Source organism: Eublepharis macularius, chromosome 6 (genome assembly GCF_028583425.1).
Source record: "Eublepharis macularius isolate TG4126 chromosome 6, MPM_Emac_v1.0, whole genome shotgun sequence".
Taxonomy (NCBI): Eukaryota; Metazoa; Chordata; class Lepidosauria; order Squamata; family Eublepharidae; genus Eublepharis; species Eublepharis macularius.
Genome location: NC_072795.1, coordinates 11993156 through 12009348, shown reverse-complemented (window position 1 = coordinate 12009348; position 16193 = coordinate 11993156). Strand labels below are relative to the sequence as shown.

The 16193-nt window shown below is 48.2% G+C and overlaps 1 protein-coding gene across 2 annotated transcripts in view; it reads left to right on the top strand.

Moving 5' to 3' along the window:
• Nucleotides 1–14101, top strand: part of CHRD (chordin) — a 69882-nt gene extending 55781 nt beyond the window's left edge. The window contains exons 16-23 of one of the 2 annotated variants that reach the window (XM_054983024.1): nucleotides 658–864; nucleotides 2616–2709; nucleotides 5634–5690; nucleotides 7321–7424; nucleotides 7719–7821; nucleotides 10405–10552; nucleotides 11644–11737; nucleotides 13320–14101. In XM_054983024.1, the coding sequence (XP_054838999.1) occupies nucleotides 658–864; nucleotides 2616–2709; nucleotides 5634–5690; nucleotides 7321–7424; nucleotides 7719–7821; nucleotides 10405–10552; nucleotides 11644–11737; nucleotides 13320–13541 (1029 nt within the window). In that variant the 3' untranslated portion in view covers nucleotides 13542–14101. Of the gene's footprint in view, nucleotides 1–657; nucleotides 865–2615; nucleotides 2710–5633; nucleotides 5691–7320; nucleotides 7425–7718; nucleotides 7822–10404; nucleotides 10560–11643; nucleotides 11738–13319 lie in introns of both variants that reach the window. The other variant, XM_054983026.1, reaches the window with a different exon arrangement.
• The last annotated feature ends 2092 nt before the right edge of the window (nucleotides 14102–16193 follow it).

The window sequence follows — 16193 nt, the reverse complement described above, 5'->3', positions numbered from 1 at the left end:
GACTGACTCTGAACAAAGAACAATTAGCCCTCAGTATAGGTTATTAGTTAATTGCCCCCCCCCCCATAAACATGTTGCCCAATAGTGAATCCCAGATCTTCTTCATTAAGCATAAATCCAGAGGAGTTAGCTGTGTTAGTCTGTAGTAGCAAAATCAAAAAGAGTCCAGTAGCACCTTTAAGACTAACCAACTTTATTGTAGCATAAGCTTTCGAGAATCACAGTTCTCTTCGTCAGATGCATGGAGGGCCAACAGAAACTGGTCAAATATAGAGGAGGGGAGGGGGGGAGGAGAGGGGAGATGCAAACAACTCGTTGGCCCTCCATGCATCTGACGAAGAGAACTGTGATTCTCGAAAGCTTATGCTACAATAAAGTTGGTTAGTCTTAAAGGTGCTACTGGACTCTTTTTGATTAAGCATAAAGACTCCCCTTTCAATGGCTGGAAGCTTAACTCAGCTACATGGTCTTATGCAAACTAGTTGACTAACTAAATAACAGAACAACGATTTAACTCTTTCATGACTGAACGTAGGACACTTGCTAAAGTCCCAACACTTCGGGCATTTGATCTGCCTTTTGTTCCAGCCGATGTCTGTCCCGGATATATTTTGGGCCCCCCTGATTCCAGTAGCCTTCCTGCCCTTGTTCTTTTAGGTACACATTCCAAACCACTGCGAGGCCGGAGGCATCCGATTGACCCCTGAAGATCCAGAGGATGAACTCCCGGGCAATCCAATCTCCAGTAACCCTGAAGAGTTGAAGAAAGACCCCAATTCCTGCTTTTTCGAAGGGCAGCATCGAGCTCATGGCTCCCGCTGGGCCCCGGACTATGACAAGAAATGTTCTGTCTGTAGCTGCCAGGTGAGTAGAAAAAAGGCGGGGCGTTCTGGAAGCACAAATCTGGCAGTCCCTACATCCCACAGCAGGATATGTGGGTGTGTAGACCAAAGCAGAGCCCCGTGGCGCAGAGTGGTAAGCGGCAGTACTGCAGTCCAAGCTCTGCTCATGACCTGAGTTCGATCCTGGTAGAAGCTGGGTTCAAGTAGCCGGCTCAAGGTTGACTCAGCCTTCCATCCTTCCAAAATGAGTACCCAGTTTCCTAGGGGTAAAGTGTAGATGACTGGGGAAGGCAATGGCAAACCACCCTGTAAAAAGTCTGCCAAGAAAACATCGTGATGTGACGTCCCCCCATGGGTCAGTAATGACTCGGTGCTTGCACAGGGTAGCTGCCATTTACCTTTACCTAGACCAAAGCAGAACCTGCCAATTAAGATCCTCTTCTAAAGCTCAGCTCTGTGTGCCCCTACCTGCAGAGGTTTGGTTGGTGGTGACCAGAGACAAGGATTTTTCGGTGATAACACCTTGCCTATGGCATCCCCCCGCCCCCCTGGCTCCTACCCTACTCTCTTCTAGCAGCCAGACCAAACTATTTTCTTCCACCTGTCTTTTAACTAAGGGCTCCATCTTTTTAAGCTGTTTTATGGTCCACTCCTTGCCTGAGGACTATTTTATTCATATTGTTTGAAACGGCTCTGTGCTTTTATGCCCCGGCTTGACTCTGTTGATTTTTTTTTGCTTATTTTGTTGTCTTTACTTGTTTTTATTGATCCGGCTTTGTTGGTGCGATCTGTTTGGTTTGACTCCTTTTTATTATCTTGGTTGTTTTTGTTTTATTATTTTTGTCGTGAACCACCTCAAGCAGATTTGGAAAGACAGCATGCACATTGAATGAATGAATGAATGAATGAATGAATGAATGAATGAATGAATGAATGAATGAAAGACTTACCTGCGGAGGAAGAAACCAGTTTGTTCCTATGCAGATCCTCTCAGAAGGGGCATGTGCCCTCAGAAAAGGGTGGGGGACAGGGAAACACTGTTTTTGTACTTTCCGGTAGGTAGCCGTCTTGGTCTGCAGTAGAACAGCAGGATTTGGGTCCTGCAGCACCTCAGAGACCAACAAGATTTTCCGGATATAAACTTTCGAGAGTCAGAGCTCCCTTCTTCAGATCTGAATGATTTCCAGAAAGTCTTGTCGGCCTCTATGGTCCCATAGGACGCAAATCCTACTGTTGTTGTAATTACCATTATTAATAATACTTGAGACCAAATTCAGACACGCTTCTGAAAGGGTTTTTCAGGCCCTCCCTGCAGTTGCAGCGTCCCTCTGGGAAACAGACCGTTCTAAAGGAGCTTGCAACAGATGTCTGAATCAGTCGAGGGCCATGCAGGACAGCTGGCCGAGACAGTACCGAGTTAAGTCGTTCCTTACTTGGTTTACTGCCAGTTCTGTGTGATTTGGGGGAATCTAGCAGGATTTGAGTCCCGTGGCACCATAGAGACTAACAAGGGTGTAAGCTTTTGAGAATCAGATCTCCTCTCTTCAAGGAGCTTGAAGATCAGATTCTCCATAGTACCTAACCGGGCGGGTGGGTTGAATTGCTGCCATGCCACAGAAGCCTGAAAGTTAAGTTTCAAAAGCTCCTGGGAGCACCGGACATGGAATTTGCAGTGTACATCTCTGGTCCTTGCACCTCCCTACGCTCAGCTATCAAATCAGCCTTCCCACGAATGAATGACTCTCCTTTTCTTGGCTGTCTCCCCCTGCACAGAAGCACACTGTCATCTGTGACCCTGTCCTGTGCCAGCCCCTCAACTGTTCACAGCCGGTGCACCTGGAGGACCAGTGCTGTCCCGTGTGCGAAGGTAAGGGGGACAGCGGGAAGACCAGGGGTTGCTCTGGAGCAGCGTTGTTCGGCCTGTGGGCTGGGATCTTCGGGTGGGTTGCAGAGCTGCATCTGCTGAGCCGGGAACACTTATAGAGCTGCCATTTTTTTCAACTGACTGCTGCTAATATGCACGCGTAGAGAGCAAGGGTGCCATGCCTCCTGTCTGTCTTTGCATGTCAACAAGAGCAGGAGAGTAGCAAGCCGCTCAGTGGTGAAGAGACCTCCTCCCTGGCTCTGACCTTTGGTTTGTCCCTCACTGCTCAGCAAGCCCCGGTTGCCTTGGCCTGCTGACCATGGTGCTGACCCAGTCACCAATAAGATCATAGCTACAACTCTCCATCTTCCCGTCCTCCTCCTTCCTTTTTCCACTCCTTGCTCTCAAATGTTCATACCTTGGAAATCTAGTTGGTCTTTAAAGGGCTATTGGACCCAGATCTTGCTTTTCCTGTTGTGTGACTCTGGTGTGACATCTGGGCTGATTCCAGACGGCCCCCCGCCTCGCGAAACGTCGTGCGTTGTTGCGCGTCGTCGCGCAGAAAACGCGAAATACCGCGTTTTCTCGCGCAAGTTTTGCGCGACATCGCGCAAAACTCCCGCGAGAAAACGCAATATTTCGCGTTTTCTGCGTGGCGATGCGCAACGACGCGCGACGTTTCGCGAGGTGGGGGGCCGTCTGGAATCAGCCCAGGCCTGAACCAATTTTGTTTGGCTGTTGGAACCAGCCCCAAAATTTAGAAGCTCAACTCATTTTTCATCCTTCCATGTTTGGGATGAATTACCATATTTTGTAATGATTTACAACCCCAAAATCTATTACTATTATTATTAATTTGATTTATTGCCCTCCCTCCCCACGAATGGGCTCAGGGCAAGTTAAAACAATATAACAATATAAAAATAGACATTTAAATACATTAAAACCAGAGTCATCAATACATATATACAATCAGAATCCCAGATGGCAGCCCCCTCCACTCTTTCCCAACCAAAATATAAACAAGGGGAGAGAGTGGATACAAACTTGTGTCGCCACTGTGACTTCACATATGAGGGGGCAGATGATTATATACCCCCCCCCTTTGACGGGAGACTGGTAGGGAGGGATTTCTAAGAAAACCCTTAGATTGGCCTCCGTCATACGTCTGGCAGAACATCTCTTGTCTTACAGGCCTGCCAAAAAGATATAAGATCTTGGCGGGCCTGAGTATCCTCCAACAGAGAGTTCTACAGATTGGGGGCCAGGACTGAAAAGGCCCTGGCCCTGGTCGAGGCCAGCCGAGCCTCTAATCTTAAGCTTTTCACAGTTCCTCATAAAGCTATGGCAGAAGCATCGTAGTGTACAGATAAATATAAGGGTTGTCATCACCAAAACAAAAAGCCAACCTCCAACCCTAGCCTAACCTCTTCCTGTTTTTTTTTTCACGGTTTCATTTTTTTCTTTCAAAAACGCCCATTTCATTGAATATTGGAGCCAGCATAGAAGGCAACTGGTTAAGAGACAAATTCATCTGGCGCCATTGGATGGTGTAAATTTGTTTTCATACAAACAAGCCGTGACAAGAACTTCATGTACATTTATTTTTATGTCATGTCACAAAACATTCTGATGCAAAATGATGAACTGTGGGTTGGATCCAGCCAGCTGGTTTTGCGCAATCTCGGCCAATTCCTCTCCTTATTACAGTTCCCATTCCTTGTGGCTTTTTTCCGTGCAAGTCCTATGATCTCTAACACAGTCCTTTTAGCGGTCAGAGGAGACCCTTTCTTCCCTTCCTCACCAGTGGAAAAACTGATAGGATCCAGCCCTTAATACTTGCTGGAGACACTCTACTATAAAATCATTGCTGAAAATATTAGGTACCGCAATAAAATTTCTAAGCACCGTGGTGACCTGGCGCCTGGAATTTCTTGAGCCCTGTGTTACATACCTTCCTGTTTTGTGGTTGTGGCACATTGAGCTCGAGCAGAAAGGTTAAAGACCACTGCTGTAGGTCAAGGGAAGGCAATATGGAAAAGTCTCCAGTCACCTGGATTTAGACTAGGAGGACTTAATAATTCTTAAGACTTGATTCTGCTAGGCAGATTAGTGCCCCACTCAGTGGTGAACGAAATCAGTGTATTATTATCCCCATAATATAGCTGGGGAGCTGAGGTTGAGATGAGTGGCTGACCCAAGGCCACCTGCAGAGCCCATGGCAGGAGTGGGAGTTGAACTAGCAGAGTCATATTTCACAACCCAACCACTTAACCTCTATGCAGCTCATAATAACTGTGCTTATATACTGCTCTTCTAGGCAGATAGGTCCACCACTCAGAGTGGTGAACAAAATCAGTGTATTGTTATCCCCACAATACAGCTGGGGAGCTGGGGCTGAGATGAGTGGCTGACCCAAGGCCACCTGCGGAGCCCATGGCAGAAGTGGGAGTCAAACTAGCAGAGTCATGTTTCACAACCCAACCACTTAACCTCTATGCAGCTCATAATAATCACTGTGCTTATATACTGCTCTTCTAGGCAGACAAGTCCCCTGCTCAGAGTGGTGAACAAAATCAGTGTATTGTTATCCCCACAATACAGCTGGGGAGCTGGGGCTGAGAGGAGTGGCTTATCCAAGGTCACCTGCCAAGCTCATGGCCGTTGTGGGATTTGAACCAGCCGAGTGCCAATTTGCAACCCGACCAATTCACCACTATGCTACAACAGAAGGGGGTTCTGGATGCTAGATAACAGGGTAACGAGTGGAGAAATGCCTGAGAAAGTCTGAGTCCCAACAGTGTCCCCAGGAAACAGAGGGAAGAGGCAGGTACTCTAAGGACCTGCTGGAGGTTTTCCAACTCCCAGCCACAGTGGCCTCTTCTGTCTCCATTTGTGATCATTCTGCACCATTGTTTCTTGAACAGAGAAGAAAGACATCCTAGAAGGGCAAAGAGTGGAGAAAGCCCAAGACAGCAGTGGAGGTAGGCGTGGGGACGGAGACTCAAAATGCATGAACTGGTTGTGGGGAGATGAAGGGTCACTTTGCGGAGCCTACCCGAACTCTCAGACCCTTCACTGAGAAATCAAGTAGCAACGAAAACATCGCATCTCTGGTGTCCCCTGTGCATGGGGTGCAGGGAGCCTTTTATGCCCTGCATGTTTTATTAAGAGCAGGCGGCTTCGTCGTTTCAGACGACCACGCTTCTGGGCTGCCCTTTTCGGGGCTGCCCCTTTTGAAGAATGCTGTACTGCACGGGGAATATCCAGTCTGGCCTCAAAAAAGCATGAGAGCAACCAGATGGTGGGATGACTATCTCAGACATAGAATGGAAACAAATTTGGACCTCAAAATTATTTAACTCACCGGTCATCAATACTAATCTTCAATCATACAAAATTATTAACTTTTGGTATCTTACACCACTAAAGCTATCCAAAATATACTCTTAAGAAATCACCATTGTGCTAGAAACAATGTAGGAATGTAGGTGATTATGCACGCTGTTGGTGTAAATGCCAATATATAACGGAATTTTGGAATAAGATATTGGCTGCTTCCACACACATTAGATAATCCACTTTCAATACTCTTTAGTGAACATTTGGAACTGCTTTTCCATGTGTGGGACAAAAAATCCACTTCCAAAGGATTGCTAAAGTGCATTGAAAGTGCATTATTCAACGTGTGTGGAAATGGCCATTAAAACATATTGCACTTATAACGACATATAAAATGCCTTTGAAACCAGAAATTATTTTTCTGGATATTTGGAAAGATCCGAATATTAGACCTAATAACTACATTACTTCTAGCCGCTAAAACCTCATTGGCATTATACTGGAAATCAAAATCAGTACCTACTATCAATACATGGTTTAACAAAGTTTGGGATTTCCTACTGATGGAGAAAATTACTGAAAAGATATATCTTCAAGCGAATCCTGCAGGTACCACAAACTTTTATGCCAAGTGGGAACCTTTTTTAGACTTTCTATCTAGCAATGACCTTTTGCTAACAAAACTCCCGTATCCAAAAGTTATCGATATGGAAATACGGGGACTATGGTGAATATCGCTAGTAGAAACTTATATTGAGATTGTTATTGTTACAAATATGTGTTACCTACCTAAATGATCAAAAATTAAATTAACAATTATTTGTACAGATCAGGGCTTTTTTTTAGCGGAAACGCAGTGGAATGGAGTTCCGGCACCTCTTGAAAATGGTCACATGGCTGGTGGCCCCGCCCCCTGATCTCCAGACAGCGGTGCGGAGGGCAATCTAAACTCCCTTCTGTCTGGAGATCAGGGGTCGGGGCCACCAGCCAAGTGACCATTTTCACCAAGGGCGATTTAAACTTTAAACTCCCTCTTGTTCCAGCTGACCCAAAGTGACGTCATTGTGTGGTCCTGAGTTCCACCACTGAGTTCCACCACCTCTTTTCCCAGAAAAAAAGCCCTGGTACAGATGATGGTAAATCTGTAATGAGAGTTGGTTAAAATTTGATAATGTAACGTTACGTAGTTTTATGCTATGTTATATTTTATAAGTTATAAAGTTTTAAAGCATGGGAGGCCCTCTGATTGCCTCTCTTCCTCTCGTTCTCTAGGTTGTTACTTTGATGGGGACAAGACATGGCGAGGGGCGGGCACCCGCTGGCATCCCGTGGTCCCCCCTTTCGGCCTCATCAAATGTGCCGTTTGCACTTGCAAGGTGAGATGTGCAGGCAGCCCCCTCTTGAGCTATGCATTTGTATCTTGCCCTTCTTCCAAGGAGTTTACAACGGTGTATGTGCTTCTCCCTTCCACATTTTATTGTGACAACAACCCTGTGAGGTAGGTGAGGCTACGGTCGGCCCAAGGTCACTCAGTGGGCCTCTTGGCACTATGGGGATATGAACCTGGGTCTCCGATGAGTGCCTCTGGGGGCCTGAAGTTTCACTCCAGCAGCTGGCCCCGTATGTGCCGAAGCTCCCCCTCTTACCCAGAGGCTGCTGTCTTCACACAGGGAGCCACTGGGGAAGTGCATTGTGAGAAAGTGCAGTGCCCGCGCCTGACCTGCAGCCACCCCGTCCGCGTCAGCCCGTCTGACTGCTGCAAGCAATGCCCAGGTGAGCCGTGCATACCAGCCCAGAAGCTGGGGCCTGGTGGCACTCAGTTGCGATGCCCTTTGAAGCCGCGGCTCCGCTGTGCACATGGGGCTGGGCTTGACTGTCAGGAAAGGTGTTGCTTAAGGAGCTCAGGGGGGCCCAGTGACAGTTGCCAGTCTGCAGGTAACTCTGCTTTGCCATGCTGTCCGTCATTTTTCAAGCATGTTTTTAAAGACTCCCGGGCATCCGAGTGGAGCTTAGGATCCAGCACTTGAGCATCGGTCATGTGCTGCGCATGCAGATCCTGAGTTCGGTTTCTGGCCTAGAGTTGCCAGCCTCCAGGTGGTGCCTGGAGATCTCCCGGAATTACAACTGATCTCCAGGTGACAAAGATCAGATCGCCTGGAGAAAATGGCTGCTTTGGAGGGTCGGCTCTATGGCATTATATCATTCTGAGGCCCCGCCCTCTCCAAACCCCGCCCTCTCCAGGCTCCACCCTCAGAATCTCCAGGAATTTCCCAACTTGGACCTAGTTGGACGCCTTGGTCAGAAGAAGTAGTACCAGCTTAGATGGACCAGTGGACCCACTCAGAAGGAAGTAGCTTCGGCTATTCATCCCTGACCCTTTACTTGGGTTGCCAACTTTAGCTTGGAAAAGTCCTGGACATTTGGGAAAGTTCTGGAGATTTGAGGGCAGTACCTGTAGAGCGCAGAGTGGGACCTCAGTGGGGTGTCATGTCAGAGCCCACCCTCTAAAGTTGCCATTTCTTCTAGGAAACTGATTTCTGTCTTCTGGAGATCAGTTGTAATTCCAGAAGAACCCCTCACCCCCTCCTAGAGTTTGGCAACCCTTGACTATACCTAGTGTTGCAAACTCCTGGTGGTGGCTGGAGATCTTCCAGAATTACAACTTATCTCCAGGCCTTAGAAATCAATTCCCCTGGAGAAAATGGCTGAAAATGGACTCTATGACATTATATACTGCTGTGGTCTCTCCTCTCCCCAAGCCCTGGCCTCCCCAGGCTCCACCCCCAAATCTCCAGGAATTTCTCAGTCTAGAGTTGGCAACCCTACCTCTGCCCCTTGTCGCTTTGTGTTTGCTGACTCCAGAGTAGGTTCAGGGGGTGCAGATCTTGCAAGCCTCAACAGGTTTTGTTGCTTATCCCAAAGGAGTCTTAGGAGGGATAGAGGTTTCAGATCGCTGCAGTGGCCCAACACAAAAGCCGACAAAAGCAGTACGAAACAATGTGCAAGCTTTTAAGTTCTCCAGAGCGCTTCTTCAGGCTCGATGGTAAAAAACATGGGGAGGGGGAATCTTTTTGGGCCAGGCCTCTTTCTTGCATCCTGTGTAGAATGCCAGGCACATTTGAACGAACTAAAACGGTGCTGGGCATAGCAGGGATCAGCTCACACCTTCAGCCTTTGGAAAAAGAGGGGAAATGGCAGCATCCAGCAATCAATCTCACAACCAGTTGTGGATCAAACGTCTTTCCAACAGCAGATGAAGCACAGAAATTCCTTAAAAGTCTGAGCACCCAGGGGGGAAATGCAGAGACGTTACTTGATCAATTCTGGAGGTCCCTTTTAGCTGATGCGCTAGGTAAAGAGTCACTGGAAGCTAGAGTGGGCAATATTGCCTAGTGGTTGAAGAAAGGCCATAAGCATGTTTCCTTCCTAGGTGCACCCATACAGAAGGAGAGGTTGTTTCAGGGATGGCCAGCCAGAGAATGCGCCTTTGAGGACTAAGGAGTCCTTTCTTGGTTTGGAGTCCAGCAGCACTTTTAAGACTAACCAACTTTATTGTAGCATAAGCTTTCGAGAACGACAGCTCTCCTTGTCGAGCTGTGGTTCTCGAAAGCTTTTGCTACAATAAAGTTGGTTAGTCTGAAAGGTGCTACTGGACTCTTTACTATTTTGCGACTACAGACTAACATGGCTAACTCCTCTGTTTCTTGGTTTGCTTACTGGCTTCTCATCAGCCAATTCTCTGTGTCCCCCATAATATAAGAGGCCTTCTTGGCTAGGGTGCTGAAGAACTCACAAAAACCAGAGCCAAGAAATGGAAAAAAGAAACAACTACGGGCACGAGAGTCATCTACGTGGACTGAGATCCAGAGGAGGTAGCCGTGTTAGTCTGTAGTAGCAAAACCAAAAAGAGTCCAGTAGCACCTTTAAGACTAACCAATTTTATTGTAGCATAAGCTTTCGAGAATCATGTTCTCTTCGTCAGATGCATGGACTGAGCTCTCCATGAGGCAGTAATCCTACACCTGAAGTTAGACTTGCTTGAGCACATTTCATGCACGTGGGAAATTAAAGAGTTGGACCCTTTCCTCTTAACATCTAGTTTTCAATGCGTGGGGACTTTGGAGTCTGTGGAGGAAGGACTAATGTGAACCCCAACCTGCAGTCTGGAGTATACAGACCAGGCACATGTTTAGTGCCTCAGTGAGAACTTGGCCTCTTGAGAGACTGTAGATCGGGGATTGGTCATTTGAGAGAGATCCTAAGGCATTTGGGATAGTCGACAACTGAGTCTTTAAATCTCACTTACCTCCTCATGCCCCCTGCCCATGTCTCCTGGATCCCCTCTTCTTTCAACAGCCTCGGAGCAGAGTCCCGTCGCGCTGTCAGACATGATGCAGGCAGACGGGCCCAGGGCCTGCCGGTTTGGGCGCCAGTGGTACATGCACAACGAGAGCTGGCACCCCACGGTGCCCCCTTTCGGGGAGATGAAATGCATCACCTGCTGGTGTGTGGTAAGCAAGCAGGTGTCACAGGGGGGTGCATGTGGAGGGACAGCCCTACTTTTAAGAAGGTGGAAGGCTCTGGTAGTTCAGTGTGGTGGAGCAGGGGACAGCGCGCAGTCCAGCGCGTATACCAGGAGCAGTCAAAGGTTCCTTCTGATATCCTTCTCCTGGCGTACACCACTGTATGTGCTGGGTGCAGCCTCTTTGTCCTGAAGGGTGGGTTGGCTCTCGGAGATCTCGAAAGCAATTCACAGAGTGGTGTCTCCAAAGCTGTAAGCCAGAAACAAAATAAATTTTAAAAAAGAAATTGTGGATTGCATCTTGCAGATTTCTTTCACGAACAGCAGCGCTTCCTTCCAGCTCAAGGAAGCTTCCCCCCAAAGAAGAGGCTTTGGGGTTGGGGAAAGCTTGCGCTCAAGCAAGTGCTGCCACTAGCAGGCCAGATCTGAGGGCTCCAACCAAATGGAACAAGACCAAAATTGATCTTCAGTTTGGTGGAGAGTGCTGTCCAGTCATAGCTGACTCATTGGCAATCACTGGTGGGGAGTTCATGGCAGGAGACTAAGACAGGTGGTTTGCCATTGCCCTCTGCAACCCTGGTCTTTAGTGGAGGTCTCCCATCCAAAAACTGACCAGGGTTGACCCTGCTTAGCTTCTGAGATCTGATGAGATCAGGCTCACCTGGGCTATCCAGGTCAGTGTGATCTGTAGTTTTGTGCAATTGCTAGACATACAAGTATGTTACGATTTTCATAAATCCAGGCACTCAGTGCAATGATCCCATGTGTGGGTGTGTAAGGTACCATCAAGTTGCTTCTGGCAACCCTGTAGGGCTTTCAAGACAAGTGTTTTGCCATTGCCTGCCTCCAGATAGCAACCTTGGACTTCCTTGGTGGTCTCCCATCCAAGTTCTGACCTGGGCTGACCCTGCTTAGCTTCCAGACTGTGACAGGCTCCGGCTAGCCTGGGCCATACCAGTGAGGACAACGATCCCATAGATTTTCTCAGTGGAAGGCCTGCCCTAAACCCATTTCAGGGCTCCCACATTGACGATGTGAATCCTGTCTTACCATCCTTGCTTCCTCCCTTTCAGTCTGGGGAAACTCACTGCCAGCGCCAGGAATGTTCTCCCGCCTCTTGCTCCAAAGAAGGGAAGACGCAAGACTCCTGCTGCTCCAAGTGCCAAGGTACAGATCCGAGGGTGTGTTTGGCATACCTTTCCCACAAGGGAGCTTTTGATAACAAAGAGCGGAAATACACAAGATGAATTTCACGTGAAGAGCACTTGATTGGTCCCGCAAGCTTTCCTGGGAATGGTAGCCTTACCGCCCACTCCCCCACTCCAAGCAACTGGTGGAAAACCAAGCAAAGTGGATTTTCTTGCAAAGAGCAAAATAGTAAAGAGTCCAGTAGCACCTTTAAGACTAACCAACTTTATTGTAGCATAAGCTTTCGAGAACCACAGCTCTCTTCGTCAGATGCATCTGACGAAGAGAGCTGTGGTTCTCGAAAGCTTATGCTACAATAAAGTTGGTTAGTCTTAAAGGTGCTACTGGACTCTTCACTGTTTTGCAACTACAGACTACCATGGCTAACTCCTCTGGATCTTGCAAAGAGCAGCCGCTCAACTGGAGAGATTCTCTTTCAAAAATCCAGTCGGCTGGTTTTCCTTTCCTTCAGGAGCTCAGAGACAGGGCAGTGGGGGGGATGTAACAGGACCCTTCCGGGAGAAGAAGAATGGGAGGGACTGGGTTTCTCTCTCGCTCGCAAAACGCCTCGGCTTTTTTCCTGCCTCTTGTTACATCGTTTCCCCCCCCCACCCTCCGCATCCCAAGCTCTTAGAGGATTTTTGAAAGAGTGTGTGTGTGTGTGTGTGAGAGAGAGAGAGAGAGAGAGAGAGAGAGAGAGAGAGTCCCTCCAGCTGCAGCTAGGTTTTTAAACTACAATTCCCAGGGTGCCTTTCAGGATCTGATACTCGCCCGTGTGTCTCGTGTGTTTTGACCCAGAGCGACAGCACGAGTCTCATGATTAAAAAAAGGCACGACATGGTCAAACTCATTAACAGAATAAGAAAACGGCAAGAGAATAGCCATCCACTAGAGCAGAAATCAGCAGCAGAAGCAAGGCAGTGGGAAGGGTTGCCAGCTCCAAGTGTGTGGATACGTGGACTCAAAGTGGTTTTCAGTAAGAAAAAGCAGTGGACCATAAATTCACCAAAGCTATCACAAACTAGTCCACAGGGGAGGGAAAGGGAAGAGAGCAGGGGGTAAAATCTCTGCCCCTGATGGCAACAGTCTCTCTCCAGTCATGACTGGTGAAACCAGGGGGTTGGTTGCCCCGTATGCACCGTGGCCCTGAGCCTTTCAAAACTGATGGGAAGATCTGACTACAGGTCTCTCCCAAGCCTCTCTCACCAGTGCGTCAAGCTGGGTCACTCTGTTAGTCGAACTGTAGCAATAGAAAAGAGCGAGAGTCCAGTAGCACCTATAAGACTCACAAAATTAGTGGCAGGGTATGAGCTTTCGGGAGTCACAGCTCACTTTTTCAGATACAAGTACCGGATAGTGAAGAAGTGAGCTGTGATTCACCAAAGTTCATAACCCTACCACAAACTTTGTGAGTCTTATAGGTGCTACTGGACTCTTGCTCTTTTCACCAATGCATCGGCAGGCACAGAGTTGATCGCAAAAGGTGCTTCAGGGATGGCTTTCCCTTCCAGGGATTCTGCTTTCACACTGACCTTTTCCTGCCGTCTCCTTCACCCTGCAGTGCCTGAAGACCTTCCTGAAGAAACTCCAGAGCTGCTCCAAGAAGAGGCCAAGAATTCCTGGAGACGTTAGCAGGCTGGCTGGAGCCAGGAAGCCAGTGAGGCACCCGAGGAGCCGGACGCAGGACCCTTGGCAGCTGGTGCTGGGCAGAGCTTTCCCAAAGCTGCCCATGTTTCTCTGGCTGGCGAAGACAACTGAAGGCTCCCGTCTGATGCCACCATAGAGTCACCAGTCTGACAATTGTATAATAACTGCGCCGTAGGAGAAGCGAGAGGCTTCGGCAGGTGACCCTTTCCCTGGACTTGGGGAGCCTCTTGGAAACTGTGGGCTGACACCCTGCATATTGCCGGTGGGGCACGCACAGACCAGTTTGGTGCAGAACAATAAGCCCCTTGGAGGGTTCGGATTTCAGACATCCGGTGGAGTACGAGCACAACGCAAAGATAAGCTAAGCACTCAAGGCCCCCGACCCACTTAAAATGGCTTGGTCAGCTCCACTGCTTCTGGGGAGAGTACACAGCCATGCCTTTTGCATGCCTGACATCCCCCCCCCCCGCAAAAAAACATGGGAGGTGTCCTCCCCCAGGCTAGCTTGTATATAATGTAAAATTGCTTTCCTTCATGACATCTGGGGGGGGCTGTTTTGTTTGTTTTTTATTAGGGAGGAGTTCCTTGTTTGTACTTGGTTGGTTGTGTAATTTATGGTTCCGGAGGGCAAGGTCCATTTCCCCTGCTCTTGGAAGGATTAAGATGGGAGATTCTGTATTTATTTTTTAAAAACCAGTGGAGAAAAAAAAAACAAGCCTGGCAAATGTGTTTCTTTCCGTCTTGCCCACCGGAGGGCAGTCATGTGCACACATCCGGGGACTGCCGTCGATGGTGGAAACTATACAGCACGAGTTGGTAAAACCCACAGAAGGTGGCCAGATAGCTTACTGCCTCAGAGCCAAGCTACAAGTGACGCCTGACACAGGTTGGACACTTGTCAGCTTCCCTCAAGTTTTGATGGGAAATGTAGGCATCCTGGTCTTGCAGCTGTAATGGAGAGCCGAGCTGTAAAACCAGGATGCCTACATTTCCCATCAAAACTTGAGGGAAGCTGACAAGTGTCCAACCGGTGTCAGGCGTCGCTTGTAGCTTGGCTCTCAGGTGAGCCCCACTGTAGGCTCTCAGGTGCCTCTTGGGCATGGCAGCTGTAGCAACTTGGAAAGAGTCCAGTAGCACCTTTAAGACTAAGCAACTTTACTGTAGCATAAGCTTTCGAAAATCACAGCTCTCTTTGTCACATGTAGCAACTTGGGCTCCTAAATTTTACAGAACCCTTAACAATGGAAGGGTGGTTAGAAGAGTCACAAGGATATGCGGAGCAAGATCCGGGTCTGGTAGCACCTTAGAGATTTCCAGGGTATGAGCTTTTGAAAGTCAAACCTTGGCCTCCCAACTGGTTTCCCTAATGCAGCTTGGAAACAATAGGGAGAAAGTACAGGGGTTTCACATACGGTTCCTGCAGTACCCAGTTCCCCCCAAGGCAACCCACTCTCAATGCAAACCCGACTGGCTGATCTGGGGTTAAATTGTATGCAGTCACTGCTCAGATTGGCAATGCCAGGCAAATAAGTGTGGCTCCACAGAGAGGTGGGACTAGAGCAGCACTCCTATCGAGTGTCATAAATGGCAGCTTTTGATTTCTCACGGGTACTTCTGGCTGTGTGTCATGCTCATCTTTTCCTTCACTCTATGGTTTCTTCCATGGCTTGCCGAATTTCACTGGCTGTGAAAGAGATTGTCTTCTATAGTTGCCTATGGGTCTAGCGCAGTGGAGTTGAGGGCCCCCTGGTGGCAAGGTGATGTCAGTGTTTGGCTGCTCCTATTTATTTGTTGATTTACTGTCTTTACAGTCCACCTTTCATTGAGATGCAGAGTGGATGACACAGTATAGATCAATAACAGTCCATACAAAGAGAGATCTAATAAGCACAGTATAGGTCAATATAGTCAATATGAGGAGACTATGTCCTTTTTTGCACTGGTGATTTTTGCGACTTTTAGTGTCATACCTCTTTGGATTATTTTTCGGAAATCCAAACACTTAACTCCCCCTTTAAATTTCAGTGTGGCCTTTCAAGGATTCTCTTTCAAATTTTCTGCCTGCACTGCAGCAAATTCAGAAATCTTGAAATCTAAAGGGGGAGTGAAGCATCTGGAATTCGGAAAAAAACCTGAAGAGGAGTGGTAAAAATCGACCATGCCCCCCCCCCCCAAAACCATTGAATGTGCGATGTGCTTCCCCATCAACACTGGAAAGGAGGGAATGCACGCACTCACTTAACACGAGGTGAACAGCTTTGACCGTGAGCAAGCCTCTTCTATAAGGTCTGGGGTTGCCCAAGAAAGAAAGGCCTCAAGGCTTCTCTTCACACAAGCACGCACACACCCCATCTCTTTGGGCAACGGTTCTGCAAAACAAACTATCTTGTGAGTTAGTTGGAACCAAAGCGCACACTCTGGCTCCCTCGGGGCTGCATGCAAACCTCAAAGCAGACGGCATGGAACACGAGACCAGAAAAGCTATACTGGAGATGAATTTGCAAACTACGTGTGCTGCAGAGATCCATGCCATTGGCACTCGAGGACTTTACGTTATCTCTGGGGCCAGAGTTTCAAAGATCCAGAATTGACCTCTAGCAATTATCCAGGCTGCATGTAGTCATTTTGTGCCGGTCTTTTCCAACCTCTCGCTGTGCAGTTCCTGTACCAGAGGACCAAAGGATTGTTTAGTACCACTAGATGAGGTCGGTCAAGGAGGCTGTTATCTTTCAGTGAGAAAAACCCCTCCTTTCTAGAGTCACCCGGCTTAGACATTCAGAGAACGTAC